The sequence below is a fragment of the Lampetra fluviatilis genome, chromosome 52 (assembly GCF_964198595.1).
Source record: "Lampetra fluviatilis chromosome 52, kcLamFluv1.1, whole genome shotgun sequence".
Taxonomy (NCBI): domain Eukaryota; kingdom Metazoa; phylum Chordata; class Hyperoartia; order Petromyzontiformes; family Petromyzontidae; genus Lampetra; species Lampetra fluviatilis.
Genome location: NC_136326.1, coordinates 2,024,119 through 2,042,817, shown reverse-complemented (window position 1 = coordinate 2,042,817; position 18,699 = coordinate 2,024,119). Strand labels below are relative to the sequence as shown.

Sequence of the window (18,699 nt, the reverse complement as noted above, 5' to 3'; positions counted from 1 at the left end):
GGGTGGCTGACCATGCCTAGTATGCTGCTGATACCTCCGTCCCTGTCAATCTAGTTTCTCGACCCTCTGCCTCATTCAAGTGTACAAGCATCTTTGCGTGTCAAGTCTTCACCTGTAAAACAAAATCCCTCCTTCACCATTACCTCACAATGCAGTCTTCCTGTACATTGTCTTGATGTGAACGCAAACAAAATATCAATTCATCTTTCCGGGTGGCTGTTTGAACATGAGGATTGTGAAATATGTCGATGGCTTGAGGCCATTCAGCAGTGGCTTTATCATAGCTGGCGACTTCAACTCGCTGGGTCAGTGCAGATTGGCAAAGGAGTGGGGGGGGGGCAGAACATAGTAGTGGTGGGGAATCTAATTCGGCTTACAGGTTGATGGCACAGTGCACGAACCACTGCAACACCACCCCTCCCAGTCGGATGCAGATGCTTTCTAAAATGCACATTTGTATTTTAATATAATGGGAGACGACTTTTAACTTTATTCAAACGAATCACAATACTGCTCTGGTATCACCGAATTTATTTACAGACCACTGCACTGGTTTAGACAATAGGAATGCATAATGTACTGGTAGAGATAAATAGGAATGCGTAATGTACATTAGGCATGTGATGGTTTTCCCCACCCACCCCGATTCTATGAATTGTCAGATTTCAAGGTTCCCAATTCTGCCATTATTTTGGATTGTGGTGAATGTAGTGCCCTCCAGTGGCAGCAGGCATCGCGTGAACCATTTTACATTAAAGGGGGAAAACGAGGTGTGTAATTGATGCTCGCGGGCACAACGCGATTCGTGTTTTGAGAACGCTGCGATAAAATGTTAATCCGAATCGATGCAACGTTAAGCCCTACTTGCGATTGATCTTAGCATAGAATCGTATACTGTTATCGGCACAATACACGACACCAATAGGCACCACCACACTGCTGTAACGCTATACGTCGTGACGCATGTCTTAATCACTTTAATGCCGTCCAGCTCTAACCCCAAGGTAACCTTATTGAGGCTCAGACACTCCAGCACACGACTAGCACTCAAGAAGCAATCAGTGCGATGAGAAGAACGAATTAAATTATAATGCATTTTACAAGTAAAGAGGTCGGTAATGAAGGAGACAAGACCAAACCAATACAAAACCTCAACTCCCCACCCCCCTTCCCCGCTCCATCACCGTACTTGCACCTGCATTCAGCCACTCCCCCAGTCCTCGTCCCAACATCGAGGCTTCTCAAACCTATCTATACACCGCAAGCAAACAAATCCATAGTAGGCACGCGCACAAATCAAAGTAGTGCCTTCTCCCCACAACAGGAACCACCAACTCATTCTCCATTACCCCCCCCCTCCCCTGCCCGGTAACCCCCAAACAAATATCATACAAAATTTAAACAAAACGGGGACTCCACAAAAATTATCGGATTGAATAGATAACAAAGAAAACTGCACGCGATGCGTTTTCTGAAAGTTGACCCTCCAACTTCGCCGCAACAAAATAGCGTGAAAAAGTGTGTGCCCTGCAGAGTGAGGACGGGAAGAGGGAGGGGAGTGAGGGGGAGAGAAGAAAGAGTGCAACAAGATGCAATCGGGTGTGAAATTACGCAAGCAGCCCGAAACTCAAAAGCTTGAGGGGTGTTGGACTAAGCATAGGGGGTAGATTGTATTATACAGGATGACAAACGTGTACAAGCGGGGTGGGTACATGTGCATGGACGGGGAGGCAGATAAGTCAAATCAATTAGGTGGTGCAAACACAGCAGGCTCCGCAAATTATTTTCAGGAAGCTTTCCATATGTGAAATGAACCAGGACTGATTAGAAAGCAGCCCAATTAAAGCGGGGTGGGGGGGGGGGGTGCTTGGTTTTGTGAATCAGCTGCTAACAACAAAAAATCGGTTGGAAAACGTGGTGATTGTTAGAGCTGATGGAAGAATGCATCGTCACACCCTAGAATAGTGTCGTGTCATGCGTGGCCCATTCCTGCCATTAACGCCGCAATAAAGGTGCGGCCTTTTTAGCAGGCTGTTCATTAACGCGTGATGTACCACTCAAAACCGTGCCTCCCACATACACCAAAGGAAGTGATTTATCATGTCACTTTGCATTAATGTTGCCCAAGATACCTCAAGGCTCCCAGTTAACACCTCTGGTGACGAACGGAGAAAATTTCTGGTTCGGAGGGCAAAGCACTAGATGAGAACTGAGAAGCATCCATCATTCCCCCATGCCACACGTAACTATCTCCACAAGTAAACCATCTCCACAAGTAACTATCTCCACTAGTGAACTGTCTGAGAGAAAGAGCTAGCAAGGGAGAGCTAGCACGAGTTGGTGAGAGTGAGCAGCATACGCCAGAGCCTTGCCGCCGTGTAGATCAAACAACGCCATTTCCATTCACAACGTAGCCCCCTCCTTGCCACGCCTCAGTGCTCGTTTCAGTGCAAGACAAAAAGAGAGAAAGGGAGAGAGTGAGGACAGACAGCCACGAAAGAACGGCGCTAGTTGGGAGAGGTAAAAGAGAGGCAGGGCAAGGCGCTCTGGGGGTGGGGGCTGGCTCTATCTGGTGTAGTAGACGCGGTAGTAGACTGTCTTGGCCCGCCACAACGAGTACGAGTTGTCGAACTTGAGCAGGTAGGTGCCGGTGCCCGGGTACTGGTGGCTGCCGGCGTACACCTCGGTGTAGCAGTCCCTCCTATACACGGGGACCACCTCGCCTAGCACGGGCTTGGGGGTGCCAGCCTTGGCCCCTGCAGCTTTGCCAGACCCAGCCACGCTTCCGCCTTCCGCTGCAGTGTGGAGGAGGTGGGGCGGGGGGGAGGTAGCGGTTAAATACAGCATTCAAACGCAGGAGTTACCACCGCCGACAAATACCTGTGGTTATAGCTGCAACTATCTACATTTGAACTAATAAGACAAATCTATCCATTCGTTTTAAACCCCTTTGTTAAGCCATTGCTGGATGAAGGCATCGCCCGGCCGTGTCAGTCGCGAGGGTAGTTTGACCACATTTCACGTGGTCAAGTAACAATCTGATTAAGTATCCTTCTGCCACAACCCTTATATCCAATAGTGTATGAACAAAGACGGCCGTGTACTTGTACATGCGGGGTTTTTAACCTTTTCCCATTCCGAGACATCTGCAAGATGCAGGGTTCGTCCCGTTCACCGCTGAATCTCGGAACGCGCAAGCGCAACCAGCGTTAATGTTATTTAGAGAGACGTAGTAGCGCCGTTGTAAAGACACTGCACTCACCGCAGAGAACCGTAGCGACACGACCACGCTCTAAGAAAACTGGCGCCAAACTGCGCCACACGCCCTCCCCGCAGGGCATTGTGGGAGCCTCGGCACCAATCAAGTTATTAGATTTTAGCGATGGCGTACATGTACGTCATCGGAACGGCAAAGGGTGAACACGAGCAGCGCGCAGACATCTGCCTGGCGAGGGCCACAATCGCAATCGCACGTCGCCCCACGTACCGGCCTCCTCCTCCTCGTCGTCCTCGCTCGACTCGCTCACGTGCACGCTCACGCCGCTGGGCGGCTCGGCGTTCCACTCGAACAGCACCCCGAAGCCGATGTCGTAGTGGTCGGTGGCGAACTCCCAGAAGAGGTACGCGCCGTCGCGGTGCGTGGGCACGCGCACCGTCAGCACCTCGCCGCGCCCCACCGTCAGCACAGAGTCCGCGTCCTGCCGCACCTTCATCTTGAAGTCGGCGATCTGGGGCCGCGTCCACATGGATGGCGCCGCGATGCTCCGCCGCAGGTCTAAGTGCGCGGCAACAACAAAAAACGCGGCTGTGAACGAGCCAACGCGTCCGCGTACACCCGAGGAAGGCACCCCCCGTACGCACGTGCGGGGCGGTCGACGCGCTGTGCAATAAATCTGGAGGTCTAAATTCGATCAGTGGCCAGGGATATTATAACCGGTCCTGCCCCAAGCCGACCACCCCTTCACCAACCATCAAAAACCGGTGTGGTGAAATATGGTAAAAAAAAACACTTAAATGGCACGTGGAGGTCTTCATCCATTGGTGGGCATGTAAGCACACAGGTATGCACGATGACCACAAAAAACTCATATGGCTTACATAAAACGTTGGGGCAAGTGTTGTTATTTGGTCCATGAGTAAGGAAAACGTTCCCCAGCCCCCACATCAGGATGCCGTGCACCTCCAAAGCTCAGGGTGTCACTGCTCCCTCGACGCCATCCGTGCCACACGTGACCCCAGGGGGCACATTCCTACCGCTGGGTCCGTTTTCCATCCCTTCCTCGGCCGTCTCCGTGTCCCCCGCCTCGCCCGGTGGGCCCCCGAGTCCCGCCGCCGCAGGATCCGTGGGCCCGATCGTCGCGTCCTCCAGCTGGGTGGCCCCGTCGCCCGTACCGGCCCAGCCTTCTTGGGGGGGTGCCCCCCCCGCCACGCCGTCGCCGTTCTGCTGCTGGTGCTGCTGCTGCCTGAGCAACGCCGCCTGGCACAACAAGGACGGCAATCGCAGAGCGACAAAAACAGACTGTTGGGGCAAGTTCAAGTTAATTTATTAGGTATAGCCCTGTGAGCCATTCGGCTCTTGAATCGGGTGCAACCACAACAAACAAAAAACAAAAACATGAACGAAAAAACATCTTAAAGTGAATATGTGACTAAGTGCAAACAGAAAATCAAAGAAAAGACAGCAAAATATTGCAGAAAAAAATCACCGTACACCAACAACCACAAGACAACTTAGATTAAGTGCCGTTAGCAAGCACCTATGAAGGCCAACAGGGCACACGGGGAGGGGGGGTAGGTGGCCAGCACCACGCACGCCCGCCTTTGTCTCCCCAGTAGCGATGTTTACACACCGCACCAGGTTAGGTTGAGTCAACCTAAGGGAGGCCCAGGACCAGTTCAGATAATCGTCAGTGGTGTTGGCCATGAGCAGGAATCGAACACGGGCTGCAAGGTTTGTGGTGCAGCACGCTAAACCGTTGCACTACCGCTCCCGACTTGATTCTATTTCTATTTAGAATCTATATAGCGCCCTTTCCACACACCCACACACATTTAAATACAGGGTATTAGCAAACATATAGATGTATAGGCCTTGTGTTAATCCACTGCTGGATGAAGGCCTCCCCATGCTGTAGGTCATGGGGGTTATCTGATCACACTTCACCACAATGGTCAGTGTGGATTGGTGACGGCAGGCAGCACAAACGTGTGGACAGAAGCTGGGTGATTAAGAAACTGCTCCAACGAGAAATAGAATCAGCGACCTCCGTATCACAATTCCAATGTATGTTGAACTTCTTCCGCACCGTACGTAGCCGACCGAGCATCATGAGCACGCACTTAGCACGTTCTCCCCCTGTTCTGCTCGGGTCTCCTCCCACAACTAAAAACACATTCAACATAAACTGGTATTGGCCAAACATCCCAATATTGGAAAAAGTTCCTGCAAATCCCTCACTCGGTATCGCTTGTGGCACTGTTACCCCCCCCCCCCCCCCACAAAACCCTGACAGGACCTTCATGACAAAGAGTCTTGAGGCTTTCGTGGGTTACACAAGTAGAATCATAATAAATAATAACAACAACAATAACCTGTTGCTGCTGCATCTGTATCTGGTAGAGTTGGGCCATGTACTGCTGGTAGTGCTGTTCCTGCAGCTGGGCAATGAGCGCCTGCTGCTGCTCGTAGCTGCCCGGGTACTGCTGCGCCGCGTAATGCTGGAACTGTGCAGCGGTCTGCGCGTTCAGTGCCGCCATTATCTGCTGCCTGCACACGCGCACACGGACACACACAAGTGAACACACACATACATGCGCACACGCACACACACAAGTGAACGTATAAAAAAGATAAAGGCCCCCCCGTATAACCTTTCAACAGACTGTTGGGGCAAGTGCTGTGAGTAAGTAGCACCGATGAAAGCCGGCAAGGTACACAATGGGGTAGGTGGCCAACACCACGCCCAACCACCTTTGTCTCTCCAGTAGCGATGTTTTTAAGTCCACAGCGTTATCGATGAAAGTGAGTTTTTTTGTTCTTTGGATTTGGCCACCACTGCCTTCGCAGAATCACCAAATTGTCAGTTTATTAGCCCGCACACCACAAGTTTCTCCCGCTGTGTTTCGACTGCCGAGCTGTGGCCCACCACCACCGCCACCACCGCCACCACCACCACCACCACCCCCCCCACCACCACCACCACCACCACCACCACCACCGCCACCACCACCACCACCACCCCCCCCACCACCACCGCCACCACCACCACCACCGCCGCCACCACCACCACCACCGCCGCCACCACCACCGCCACCACCATCACCACCATCACCACCACCACCACCACCACCGCGCCGCTCACTTCTGCTGCTCCTGCCGCAGGCGCTCCTCGTCAACACGCTGTCGCAACTCCTCCTCCCTCCTCTCCCGCTCCTCCTCCTCAAGGCGCCTCCTCTCCTCTTCCTGCCGTGCTCGCTCCCGCTCCTCCTCTTGCTGACGGCGCAACTCCTCCTGCTCGCGCCTGCACCGCCACGAGAGACGCGTACGGCACTCGTCAGGAGTCGGAATGTTTGTTTCGACTGCAGGAGGAATCCGATGAGCCGTGAAGCTCTTTTTTCCGCACATGTCCGGTACGAGCAGGGTCAGCAAGTTACTCGCGGATAAAAAAAATCCCAGGCAAGCTGGCTCGGGGATGCACAAGCTTCCCACAAGCTGCCCACAGGCTGACCTCATGCTCACCACAAGCTGCCCACCGAAACTCAACCACGAGACCGGGGAGCCAAGCCACATCGCGTGCATGCGTCGCACAGAGCGCGGCACCACACACGCACCGTATGCGCTCCTGCTCCTGCTTCTGGATGCGGTGCGAGGTGGTGTAGGGGGCGAAGAGCTGGCAGCAGCCGTTGAGGAGGTTCACGAAGCCGACCATAGCGTCTTCCTTGGACATGTCGCCCAGCGCCGCCCACTCACGCCTGCTCGCGAGAGAGACAGGGAGAGAGAGGGAGAGCACAGGCCGTGGTGCAAATGTACACACGCACATGCATGTGGTAGATGTGGTGAGTCGGTGCATGTGCGGGTGAGCGGCTACACGAATGGATGTATGAGTGGGTGAGCAGGTGTGCGCACGAGTAAGTGGGCAAGTGGGTGCAAGAGTAAGTCAATAGGTGCATTTGTGAGCGAGCGAGTAGGTGAATACGTGCGTGGGTGCGTGTGTTGCAGAGTGAGTGGGTATGTAGGTACGTGTGCGCGTGCTTTGGCGAGTACGCGGGTGTGTAACTATCAGTGGATGTATTGTGCATAGGTAGGTGGAAGCGTGGGTGTGCGAGTTGGTGAGTACTTGAGTGAGCGAGTGAGCGAGCGAGCGAGCGAGTGAGTGAGTGAGCGAGCGAGTGAGCAAGCGAGCGAGCGAGTACTTGAGTGAGCGAGTGAGTGAGTGAGCGAGCGAGTGAGTGAGTGAGCAAGTGAGTGAGTGAGTGAGTCAGCGAGCGAGAGAGTGAGTGAGCGAGTGAGTGGACGGGGTGATAGGCGAGTACCTGCGGTCATTCCCCAACACGTCCAGGTATCCCACGTCAGGACTGGAGTCGGGGCTGAAGGGCCCAGCGGAGACCTGGCGCGACAGAGCCACAAGCTTCAGCTTGTCCGCGTAGCTCAGGTGAAATGCCTTGCCATCCTTTTCTGCAGTCGCGCGCACAAAAATAAAGATTCCACCCCGCCCCCCATGCAACGATTACAGACTGTTGGGGAAAGTTGCTCTTTGGTGAGCACCATTGAAGCCGGCGCGGCGCACAAAGGAAGGGGTGTAACGTCGACACGACCCCGCAAGGTGCTCATTTGAAGCCGGGTCAACCGAGCAGGACCATCGCCTGTTTAGATATTCACGAGTGATGTTAGCCGTGAGCGCGAACCAGACTGAGCTTTGTAGCACAGTGTGCAGACCACTACACCATCACTCCACCCAGGCACGCGCACACGCACACACACATACCATCACCAACCCGGCAATGCTCTAAGTTCGACTGTTAATTGCCAGTTAGCCCCCGGTTATGCTTTTCTCGTGTCTGATCACATGACATTGGCATCCATTCAAGATGCCACTCGAACTGGCACCAGAGACATCTTCACACTGGAGGAGCAATCCCAGAAGGAAAACCAATGACACCACGGAGCAAGTTATTACGCCTCCGGATTAAGAAACGTGACCAAGCAAATAACAGGCGTGCCGAAATCGTCAGTGTTCAAATAATAACCGTGACGAGTCTCGCGCGCAAATAAAAACACACCTTGTCGGCAGCGGTTCATGAGCAACAAAATCAACCCAACACATTCGTTAATAATTATTCTTGAAACAGGAAATAAGCGTATCATGTGCAACAACAGTGACTTGCGCACAAACACTTACATGTCGACACCTACTTACACCTCGTGCTCTCTTTTAGCCCCGCCCCCCCCCACCCGATACGTTCCATTCATTGGCTACCACATTCTGATAAGCTCCTCCCCCCCTCTCCTTCCCCTTAACTTGTATTTAAGAACTTGCATCTTGAATCCCTGCCTCACTTGATACAGCAAATCTGGCTGTGACGGTCCCACCTGATGACGGAGACTTGTGTTGCCTCCGAAACGTCGTGATTTTTATTTTATTTTTATTAATTTTAATTTCATTTTTTACCTACGTGACTTTACCGAAAAAAACCTAAGAGTATGAATCCTTGCAGTCACGAAAGTTTCAAATCTAGAAACATATGAAAGGTCACATTTCGGCCAATGACCCCTTCATCAGAGAGAAACGTCACCGATTGTGTTTTCCTCACCGAGGACACCGCTATTGATGAATGTGTTGAGTGGCTTAATCTGCGTGCTCCACTCACTCTGCCTTCAAGTGGCAGCACTGTCGGTTGTCCAAGTTTGCCCGGCCAACGCAGCAATCGCACACACAGCCTCGCAACCACCACCGCCTCGCTCTGAACAAACACGGCCTTGTTTGAAATTGAGAAAAAAAATGTCACATGACATGAACTAGAATCTTGGGCAACAGGCATTTACACAGCGCAAAGCGAGCCAGGGTTTTGCTAATGACGGCAGTAGCAGGGCGGAAGAGTTGTGTCGGGGTTTGAAGTCGTTGTACGTATGTACTCATGCCAGCGTGGTCCTGACGGCTGTATTTGATCTTGTATTGCCGGGATCAATCACTGGGATGAAAGCTGAGCGAAGAGTTCACATTCCACCACAGCCGAGTGTCACTCCCCCCCCCCCGCACACGCAGCTCCGACTCGCTTAGCGAGCTCGAGCGGACACACAACAACAACGCACATTAATTCACTCTTGATGCTCATTTTGACACCAAACTGTCGATTCTTTAAACTGCAGATTCTTTAGAAATTAATTTGCAATTGTGTTTCGACTCATATCCTGGGCTATTTAGTGTACATATTTGTGTACCAGTCATCGCCCTGTATCTGTTTCACGTTTATTTGAACAAAATTTTGTAATTGCGCTTTGATCAGCCTAAAAATATTATGCCCAGGCCGGCTTGCACTGCAAGTCATTTATCACTCAACACCGATTTACGTTTGTGCAAATATCATCGATTTCTCATGCGACGCAATCGTTTTTGTTTGACATAAGTTGGTACTGTACTAGGATGGGTGACCACCAGTGCTGATCAGATGTTGTAGTTATGGGGGGCAGCGGATGGCAGTGACGCATTGAGTTCAGTCTACATTATTCAACAGAATTCAAGTATTTGTAGACTGAGTAAGCGTGGATCTGTTAAGTGTTATCCGTCGTCTAAGTGTGGGCTTTATTCAGTCCCTCGCGTTTTCTTCCTCCAGGATGAACATTCATGGAATTAGCCAAACACCCCAATGTGGGGGACCCCCCCCCCCTGCAAAAGTCACGAGATCCTGTGATGATGCACGGCCACGATTATTCACGAACGGTCAAAAAGGCCAAAATTATTATCAAATGAATGTTGTCGCTATGTAAAGACAATTCAGATTTACAGTGTGTGCAGCATACAAACTGACGATGGCCTACATTCAATCGGCTGAGAGCCACAGGAGGATTCGTGATCTCCATTGTAATGCAAGAAGACCAGGTTCTCATATTGGCGAAGGGGTTAGATTATTAAATTAGCAAATTGATTTGCAGATTTATTTACATTTAAAATTAAGGCTCTGACAGCAACACATAAGATAATTTGATTTATTTTGCTGCCAAACTTCTCACCAAGGGTTCAATTTATTTATTAGGAGGGGTCCTTGCTTGTGATTCTTGAGCAAGTACTTACTAAGAAAATTATAGAGCTGGGAAGAATGGCCAATCAAGTCCATTCATCGACTAAAGATTGTTTTATTCTTGGGTCTTTCGGTAAAGTCACGTAGAAGTGAAATAATAAAATAATATAAATATAAAACAATAAATAAAAAATGATGCGTACGTGCGCGTCATCGGAACGGAATCAGAAGAAAAACTCAAATGAAATAACTTCATCGGTATGTCGTGAAACAGGAAGACATACCAAGGCTCCCACAAGGCCATGCGTGAGGGCGTGTGGCACAGTTTTGGGCAAGCCATCATAGAGTGGCGGTCATGTCGCTAAAGTTCGCTGTGGTGAGTACAACGTCTTTAAAAACAACGGCGCTACTACACCTCTCTAAATAAAATTTACGCTGAATCACTTGCGCGTTCCGAGATTCAGCGGCGAACGGGACACCCAGGCCTGCAACTTTCAGACATCTCGGAAAGGGTGAATGGGCAGTGCGCCCTGCCGTGGCGCTGCAAGGCGGACGTGAGCTCTTATTGAACGGGGTTGTTAGGACGAGAAGCTCACGACGTCACGCACCCGCTCAGCCAATGAGCACTGCGTCCATGAACCATGAAGTGAGAGTTCGCAGGAAGTTACGGCGTGCCTCTGATTTGACATGCCGACCTAAAGCTCACCGAGGGCGCTCCTCTGACCGCTAAGTCCGTGTTGCGGAGCCGCTAACAGGCCGTTTGATAAAAAAAAGCTCTGGCCATGAACGCACCCCTTTAATCTATGCAGCAGAGTATACATTTGCTCCTTTCACATGACCCCGTGACTCATCAGCGCGTGGTGTCATCAGTCACGGTGTGTGACGAAGAAGAGGCCTGTGTTAATCGGCGGCGGCGAGTTATTTTTCCAAATTTTGGCCAACCCTCATTAACTTTATAATACATCGTTATAACGCCTTATTTACATGAGATCATCTGCACGAGAGTTACCGTGACCGCCCGCCTCAGACGGACAGATGGGTGTTTATGCATTCGTGTACAAAATAATTAATTACGGAATCAATTCTCAACGCAGAATCACAATTCATGCCATCATGAGTGGGTGGAGGGCAAATTGTTACAAGACACTATTTCGTATTTTCCACGAACCTTATCGTGCTCGTCCTTATCGCAGCTGCATTACAGCGAGCGTTGAAGGTTTATGTTCAGTCTTTTACGGGTAAATATACGCTTCGTGTTTTAACAATGGGTTTCGTTGTGTTTATTGTTTGCTTTACTGCTCCAGATTCCTCTTATAGACTATGCACGTTAAGTAGCCTCAACACTGCACGTACAGCCCAATTGTCAATCCACTGCTGGGTGAGGGTCTCCCCACGCAGTGTGGGTTTTGGCAGGTATTGGTCCATATACTTCGCCACGCTGGTCAGCTCAGAGTGATGCAGTTGCCCCCGGGGGCACAGACATGGGAACATAGAATCATAACACGAAAATATATATTTTTTTTTCACACAGGCCTCCGCTAAAGCAACTGTCCAGACTCAGCCATGCCTAGCTTCTGAGATCTCGCAGAGGCTGGGTGCAATCAGAGTGATTTGGTCACAGGCAGCTCAAATCTACAGGGATGGAGTACAATGTTTGAGTATAAGATAGAGGTTGATGCTTGGGTATAAAAGCCAGGTGTGCGTGGTGCTCAGGCATGGCAAAGGTTAGAAGCTGGGGAGCTTAGTAAGAGTACAACAACGGATTTTTGTGCAATGCCCTCTGCTGCCAATGCAGCCCCCGCAGCACCTGATAGTATTTATTTAATGCATTAATGGCCGTACATCAAAGCACTATCCATCCTCAAAAAACCCTGCTTAGCTTGAGAAATCTGACGAGGTGGGACATGTCGCGGGTGATCTGGTCGTAGGCCTGGAGAGCGTTATTCTTAGATTTAAAAAATAAGTTCAACCATGGGGAGTGAACAGGATGGCGCAGCTCAGAAGAAAAAAAAACAGCAGAGGCATTCAGGCAAAAGCTGCCTTAATTATAGCCCAACAGCTGATAGCACCGGGCACAAGGGACACCAGGAAAAGAATACACTTAGTTGGTGACGGGTTACAGACTACGATTACAGCATCGTAGGTGGCTGAGCTTACAATCACAGTTACAATGGGGTTGAAATTGCTTACGCATTAAACAATTATAATCGTAAGTGAACGCAGGTGTGAACTGAGAAGTCAAGTCACTATTTCTGCAGTTCATGAGGGGGCTGAACAGCAGCCATACATGGTGGTTATTTGCTTTGCCAGTGCAAAGTCGATGGTACGCGTGTAGCAAGATGTTAACTACTTTGCTTGGTATACAGAAGGCCGTGGGTTTTATCCCAACCCTGAAGCCTGTATATTTGGATTTTGCTGCAGTTCTCCCCGTGGTCATGTGGATTTTTTCCTGGGTATTTAGAAACATGCGTTTAAGGGTATTTCGCTGCAATACAAGTCCACATGATAAGCCACTTCCCTTGAGCGATCTTTTATGGCCAGGTCGTTTATGAAAAATTACTATATAGTGCAGTGGGCCTTACCTGGTAAAAAATTAAAGTTAATAACCGTTAAAATCACCCACGCACACTTCTATGAATTGTCACGATTCAGACATTAATATTTAATGTTTTAAGTTTTACGTCAAAGCCATTTGCCAATCCATGAGTGGACAATGGCCTCTCCACTCCATGTTGGGCCTTCCGATTGTTTGGCAATACTTCACCACGCTGGTCAGTGTGGGTTGGTGAAGGCAGGGAGCATAGACATTGGAGCAGGAAGTACAGTACAATGGATGTCACTGTGAACGACCCTGTGCTGTTCACCATGTAACCCTGCACCAGTCGATAATAATCTGAAGCTGCTGTCCCTGCTTGTCACTCATCGAAGCATCTGACAAGATCAGGTGCACATTGAGCGATTCGGTCAAAGGCAGCTGCAGTGTAAAGGGGTCGAAATGAAGGCTGTTTGGGTGTGCGAGAAGGATTCCAGCGGTCAGGGCCGAAGCTAATGAGGCTTAAATATGAGATTAGGGGTTGCTGCTTAGGTACAGCAATGACATGTTGAAGGTGCCCAGGCTTGGAAGAGGAGAAGAACAGATGTTTCCCCAGGTATGTGACAGGAGTTCAAGGCAGTCAGGTGTGAGAATATGGTGGGTGGAGCAAACGCTGATGGCGGAACACGTGTTGATGATTCCGGCGCACAGGGATGATGGTGCCCGTGAATGCAGAGGGACCTGTGGTGTTCAAGTCGATAGAGAAATATGATGGTGCCTGGATAGACAGAAGGGGGTTAACAGTGACACTGTATTAATTCTAGATTTGAAGCTTTCGTGACTGCAAGGATTCATAGTCCTAGGTTTTTTCGGTAAAGTCACGTAGGTAAAAAAATTAAATCAATAAAAGTAAAATTAAAAATCACGACGTTTCGGAGGCAACACAAGCCTCCGTCTTCAGGTGGAATTTCTCTTTACTTTATACAGCAATCGTGCTGTGACGGTTCCACCTGAAGACGGAGGCTTGTGTTGCCTCCGAAACGTCGTGATTTTTATTTTATTTTACTTTTATTAATTTTAACCTTAATTTTTTACCTACGTGACTTTACCGAAAAAAACCTAAGAATGTGAATAGTGACACTGTATGTTGGTTTGCACACGTAGGCTTTCGCCACCAATATTATTCACAATAAAGGTTTTTGTACATTGCATGCACGTACGTTGAACTTCTTTGCGCACCAGTTAGCCAACCGTGCTAAAATGTGATGGTGCTAAGTGGTACGCAACAGCGGTGTACCACTAAATGTGCAGCACATTTGTCGATCCACGGCCGTACGGGGCAGAGGGGGTTATTTGACCATACTTCACTATGCTGGTCAGTGCAGGTTCGTGGAGGTGGGAGCCATAGATGTGGCCGCTTAGAAGCAAAGTACAGCAATGGATTTTCCTGCACTGTTCAGCATTGGATGGATGACCACCATGCAAACTGGTTGTCATAGGGCTGAGAGGGGGGGGGGTGAAAATATCAAATGATGCCACACTAATGCAGTGTGGATCGAGCCCAGATAATCCTGTTATTTTGAGTTATAACCTGGTTAAGCAAAGTACTGTACACTGAATCCCAACCCAAGTGAACCACCTGGATTCAGCTCACCAGGACAATGTCCGATTTTCCCAGTGGGCCCTTCAGAACTTGGTGTCAACCATCGCTGGATTGGGCCACCGGACGAGCTGGAATGTGGCTCGTCAGCAGTTCGTGGTGTTGGCTAAACCACACGCCTGGCCCAACTTAATCACCGAGGTACAACGAATTACCCACACATAGCAATACTCACCCCCTACTGGGCAGACTGACGATTAATGCTCCAGGCCACAATTGTAAATGAGACTATGCTGTTATACTCTAAGATCTTTCGGTAAAGTCACGTAGGTAAAATTAATACAAATAAAACAATAAAAATCACGACGTTTCGGAGGCAACACAAGCTTCCGTCTTCAACACAAGCTTCCATCCTGAAGACGGAAGCTTGTGTTGCCTCCGAAACGTCGTGATTTTTATTGTTTTATTTTTATTAATTTTACCTACGTGGTGACTTTACCGAAAGAACTAAGAGTATGAATCCTTGCAGTCACGAAAGCTTCAAATCTAGAGACTATGCTGGTCTGTTGAGTTCTCTCCCTTGGTTAACCAAAGAAACTCTAGCGTCGAACTAAACGGGAGATGTATATTCTTGGTTCTTTCGGTAAAGTCACGTAGAAGGGAAATAATAAAATAATAAAAATATAAAACAATATTTTTTTCTTCTTTTTTTTATTTCCCTTCTACGTGACTGTACCGAAAGAACCAAGAATATGAATCCCTGCAGTCACGAAAGCTTCAAATCAAAATTTAGACATGTATTTTAAGATGCCCAATTTGGTAGTAGGAGTTGATGGGGCTAATCCTGAGTGTATTGACGGTGCCTAGGTATATGACAAAAGATGACGGAAAATTCAGGATCGAAGGTGTCCGAAGCTGATGACATTTCGATGATGGTCCCTGAACAAATGAGTGAGGCTAATCCTGCCAATACACAAGTTTGTTGGTGTCTGAGTAGGTGACGTGAGTTCATTCCCAAACGTAAAGTTAGTGTCCCTTTCCAGGTTGTATGACTTCAGTTAATGACATCCCCAAACTCCAAGTTGACGTTGCCTGAGTTGGTGTAAATAATTAATGGTGACAAGGCATTGATGGTACCCAGATAGGTGACGTAAGACTATACGGACAATGATGATGATGATACTCCAGACACGAAGAGTTTGCTAGTTCCCGGATAGGTGACAGTAACCAAATCAACCCAGACACGGCAGTGTGGTCAGATGAGGTTGTGTGGTTGGGTAGGTGAGAACATTACTAATTAAGTAGGTAGGTGAGCCTGTAGGTGAGCGTCTGAGTAGGTGGGCGAGTGGTGAAAGTGAGTAGGTGGGTGAATGGGTGAGTCGGTGTGTGTTGGGGAGTAGTGTGTGTGTGAATGGATGAGTAGGTGTGTGAGTAGTGTGTGTGTGGGTTAGTAGGTGTGTGTGAGTAGTGTGTGTGAGTAGGTGTGTGTGGGTTAGTAGGTGTGTGTGGGTGAGTGGGTGTGTGTGTGTGAGTAGTGTGTATGTGGGTGAGTGGGTGTGTGTGTGAGTAGTGTGTGTGGGTGAGTAGGTGTGTGTGTGGGTGAGTAGTGTGTGTGTGGCTGAGTAGTGTGTGAGTGAGTGAGTAGGTGTGTGTGTGTGTGTGGGTGGGTCAGCTGAGTACGTAGGTGAACGGGTGAGTGAACACCCCTGACTGGGCCTACGAGCCAAGCGCCTAAGGGTCACCCACCACCACCACCACCCCTCCTCTACCCTCCATCTCACCGCGGTAGAACTTGAGCGCGAGTCTGTAGAGCTCAGCGACAGGGAAGCCCCAAGCCTCCTCAAGCGCGGCGGCACCACCATCACCATCACCACCATCACCACCATCACCGATTCCCTTCTGCTCGGCACCCTCCGGCGTCTCGGCCGTCCCCTCGCCGTCTCCAGCCGCCTCGGCTGCACCGGGCAACGCCGCTGCCGAGTCGGCGGCGGCATTGTCGTCGTCGTGGTCGTGGTTGTGGTCGTGCGCTCGCGGGCCGGGCTCGCTCGGAGACAGCGCCATGCCGACCACGGCCACCTCCAGCTGAGACACGGCCGCGTCCGCCATGCAGCCGCCACGTCGGTACAGGGCACCTCACTTCCGGTTCGCCACTTCCGGGGGGGAGGGGGTGGGCGGTGGGCGTGGGGAGGGGTGTGGGTGGGCGTGGGGAGGGGCGTGGGGAGGGGTGGGGGTGGGCGTGGGGAGGGGTGGGCGTGGGGAGGGGTGGGGGTGGGCGGTGGGCGTGGGGAGGGGTGGGGGTGGGCGTGGGGAGGGGCGTGGGGAGGGGTGGGGGTGGGCGTGGGGAGGGGTGGGCGTGGGGAGGGGTGGGGGTGGGCGTGGGGAGGGGTGGGGGTGGGCGTGGGGAGGGGCGTGGGGAGGCGTGGGAGTGGGCGTGGGGAGGGGTGGGCGTGGGGAGGGGCGTGGGGAGGGGTGGGCGTGGGGAGGGGCGTGGGGAGGCGTGGGGGTGGGCGTGGGGAGGGGCGTGGGGAGGGGTGGGCGTGGGGAGGGGCGTGGGGAGGGGTGGGGGTGGGCGTGGGGAGGGGTGGGCGTGGGGAGGGGTGGGGGTGGGCGTGGGGAGGGGCGTGGGGGTGGGCGTGGGGAGGGGCGTGGGGAGGGGCGTGGGGAGGGGTGGGGGTGGGTGCCTAATTAATATTCATGAGGGATATCAAGGGGTTGGTTCGCGTGAGCGGTGTGTATGCAATGAGATGGGAAGATGCACACGCACGCACAACACGGTTCTTGATACACAGCAGTGACTTGCATCGCCCGACTTAAATGTCATCTTCCCTAATTAATATTCATGATGTGTCGACTTCCGGTTCGGCGTTGTCTTGGTAACCACGGCAGCCATCTTACTCAGGGACCAAAGTTGCACATTATTCTATAACGAGCTTAATCCTACACACAATTAAACAAACTCAACACAATTGTCAATTAAAGGACACCGTGGCTTTGAAAGGAATACAATATTAATGGGTGACGTTTAGGGGAGGGAGGGGGGCAATGGTTCATAGCACAATGATGCGCCTGTTGAGTGCAGTTCGCTTTCCCGTAGTAAGATGGCAGACCAATTTGACGAGTCTGTACAATGAAACACGTTGGTCAATAACACTTTTGTTACCTTAAAATGAAAAAAATATATAATGGGCGACGTTTCGGGCAATGGCCCTTTACAGCATATACAATTAGGGATGTTTTTGGTTGTTGTACTTGTGCACCGCTGCCAATGCAGCATCACAACAACAATAATTGCCTCGTACAATCGATGTACACAAACAATTTAAAGTATTTTAAAAGCAATATTTGTGCTGCGCCGTAATTGTCCTTTACATCAGGCGCCGTATAAACATCACGTGCAATGCACGTGTAAAAATGTGCTGCCAAAGTTGCCGTTAAACATTAAGTACGGTACAAAATCAAACAAATACTTAACAATATTCAACTCTTAAATGGCACTGACGATGATTACATTCGCCACTTGTTGCAAAGATGCACGGTTGGTTTCTTTTCCATCCGGAAGGCCGCCCTAGTTAATATACTGCAGTTGCCGTTTGGATTTGAACGCAGCATCTGGGCGGTGCAAGTTCAGCGATTTTTGTGATTGTTGCTTTCAAAGATTGCTGTGATTCATGCAAGCCAGTTGAAGCCTAAATCTAGCAGGTTCTCAAGGGCCAATCCACACTGTTGAGTGTTGAGGCACCACTTGGGATTTGCTTAAACAACTTCGCACGTGCCACCCGAGGCGGAATGTTTCTGCACCTTACTATAAACGATTTTTAAAAGGAACGTCAAAGTCAACTTTCATTTGAGAACATTTAATATGGATTCATGTTTTTTACCCACCATTACACTGGCCAACAAAAAAAAACACATGTTTTTCTGGCCTGGACTTTTGCAGCTGTTTTAGACTAATTTCAGGGTGCTGATTCCAAATCTGATCTCAGATTTGCTCTATGACATCTCATTTTTATGCTATCGGCATACCCCATTTTCATTGATTTTACCCGAAATTAACTCTGTCACTTGTGATTGCAAGTTGTTGCGAGTCAGTGACTGCTTTAGTGTTAAAATATGGTGCTGTATTTTTAGGATAAGTGTGTTTATAATATCATTTTACATTTATTTAATATTTTTATTCTGCAGTTTTTATTGAAAATGCAATATTTGATATCTCAAAAACCTGATGTGATAGACGAAAACTGATGCCAGATTTGGAATCAGCACCCCAAAATTACCTTCAAAACGTTGGAATACCTTATGCGAGAAAAAGTGTGTTGACCAGTGTAATTAT

The 18,699-nt window shown here is 50.0% G+C and overlaps 1 protein-coding gene across 1 annotated transcript; it reads right to left on the bottom strand.

Moving 5' to 3' along the window:
* Nucleotides 1–1,067: 1,067 nt before the first annotated feature.
* ACBD3 (acyl-CoA binding domain containing 3) lies at nucleotides 1,068–16,526 on the bottom strand. Its single transcript, XM_078878915.1, has 8 exons — nucleotides 16,151–16,526; nucleotides 7,534–7,675; nucleotides 6,832–6,972; nucleotides 6,363–6,521; nucleotides 5,593–5,767; nucleotides 4,255–4,477; nucleotides 3,488–3,775; nucleotides 1,068–2,795 (listed from the first exon to the last, which is right to left on the bottom strand). Exons 1-8 carry the CDS (start codon nucleotides 16,473–16,475, stop codon nucleotides 2,566–2,568), a joined length of 1,683 nt encoding a protein of 560 aa, XP_078735041.1. The 5' UTR covers nucleotides 16,476–16,526; the 3' UTR covers nucleotides 1,068–2,565.
* Nucleotides 16,527–18,699: the final 2,173 nt, after the last annotated feature.

What these genes read in the sequence shown, in the direction of transcription:
- ACBD3 (XM_078878915.1), bottom strand. Translation starts at nt 16,475, where the DNA reads ATGGCGGACGCGGCCGTGTCTCAGCTGGAGGTGGCCGTGGTCGGCATG. An exon ending in CAGGAGCAGGAGCGCATACG is followed by an intron (nt 6,522 to 6,831) that starts GTGCGTGTGTGG and finishes GTGGCGGTGCAG; the next exon opens with GCGCGAGCAGGAGGAGTTGC. An exon ending in CGACGAGGAGGAGGAGGCCG is followed by an intron (nt 2,796 to 3,487) that starts GTACGTGGGGCG and finishes TCCACACTGCAG; the next exon opens with CGGAAGGCGGAAGCGTGGCT.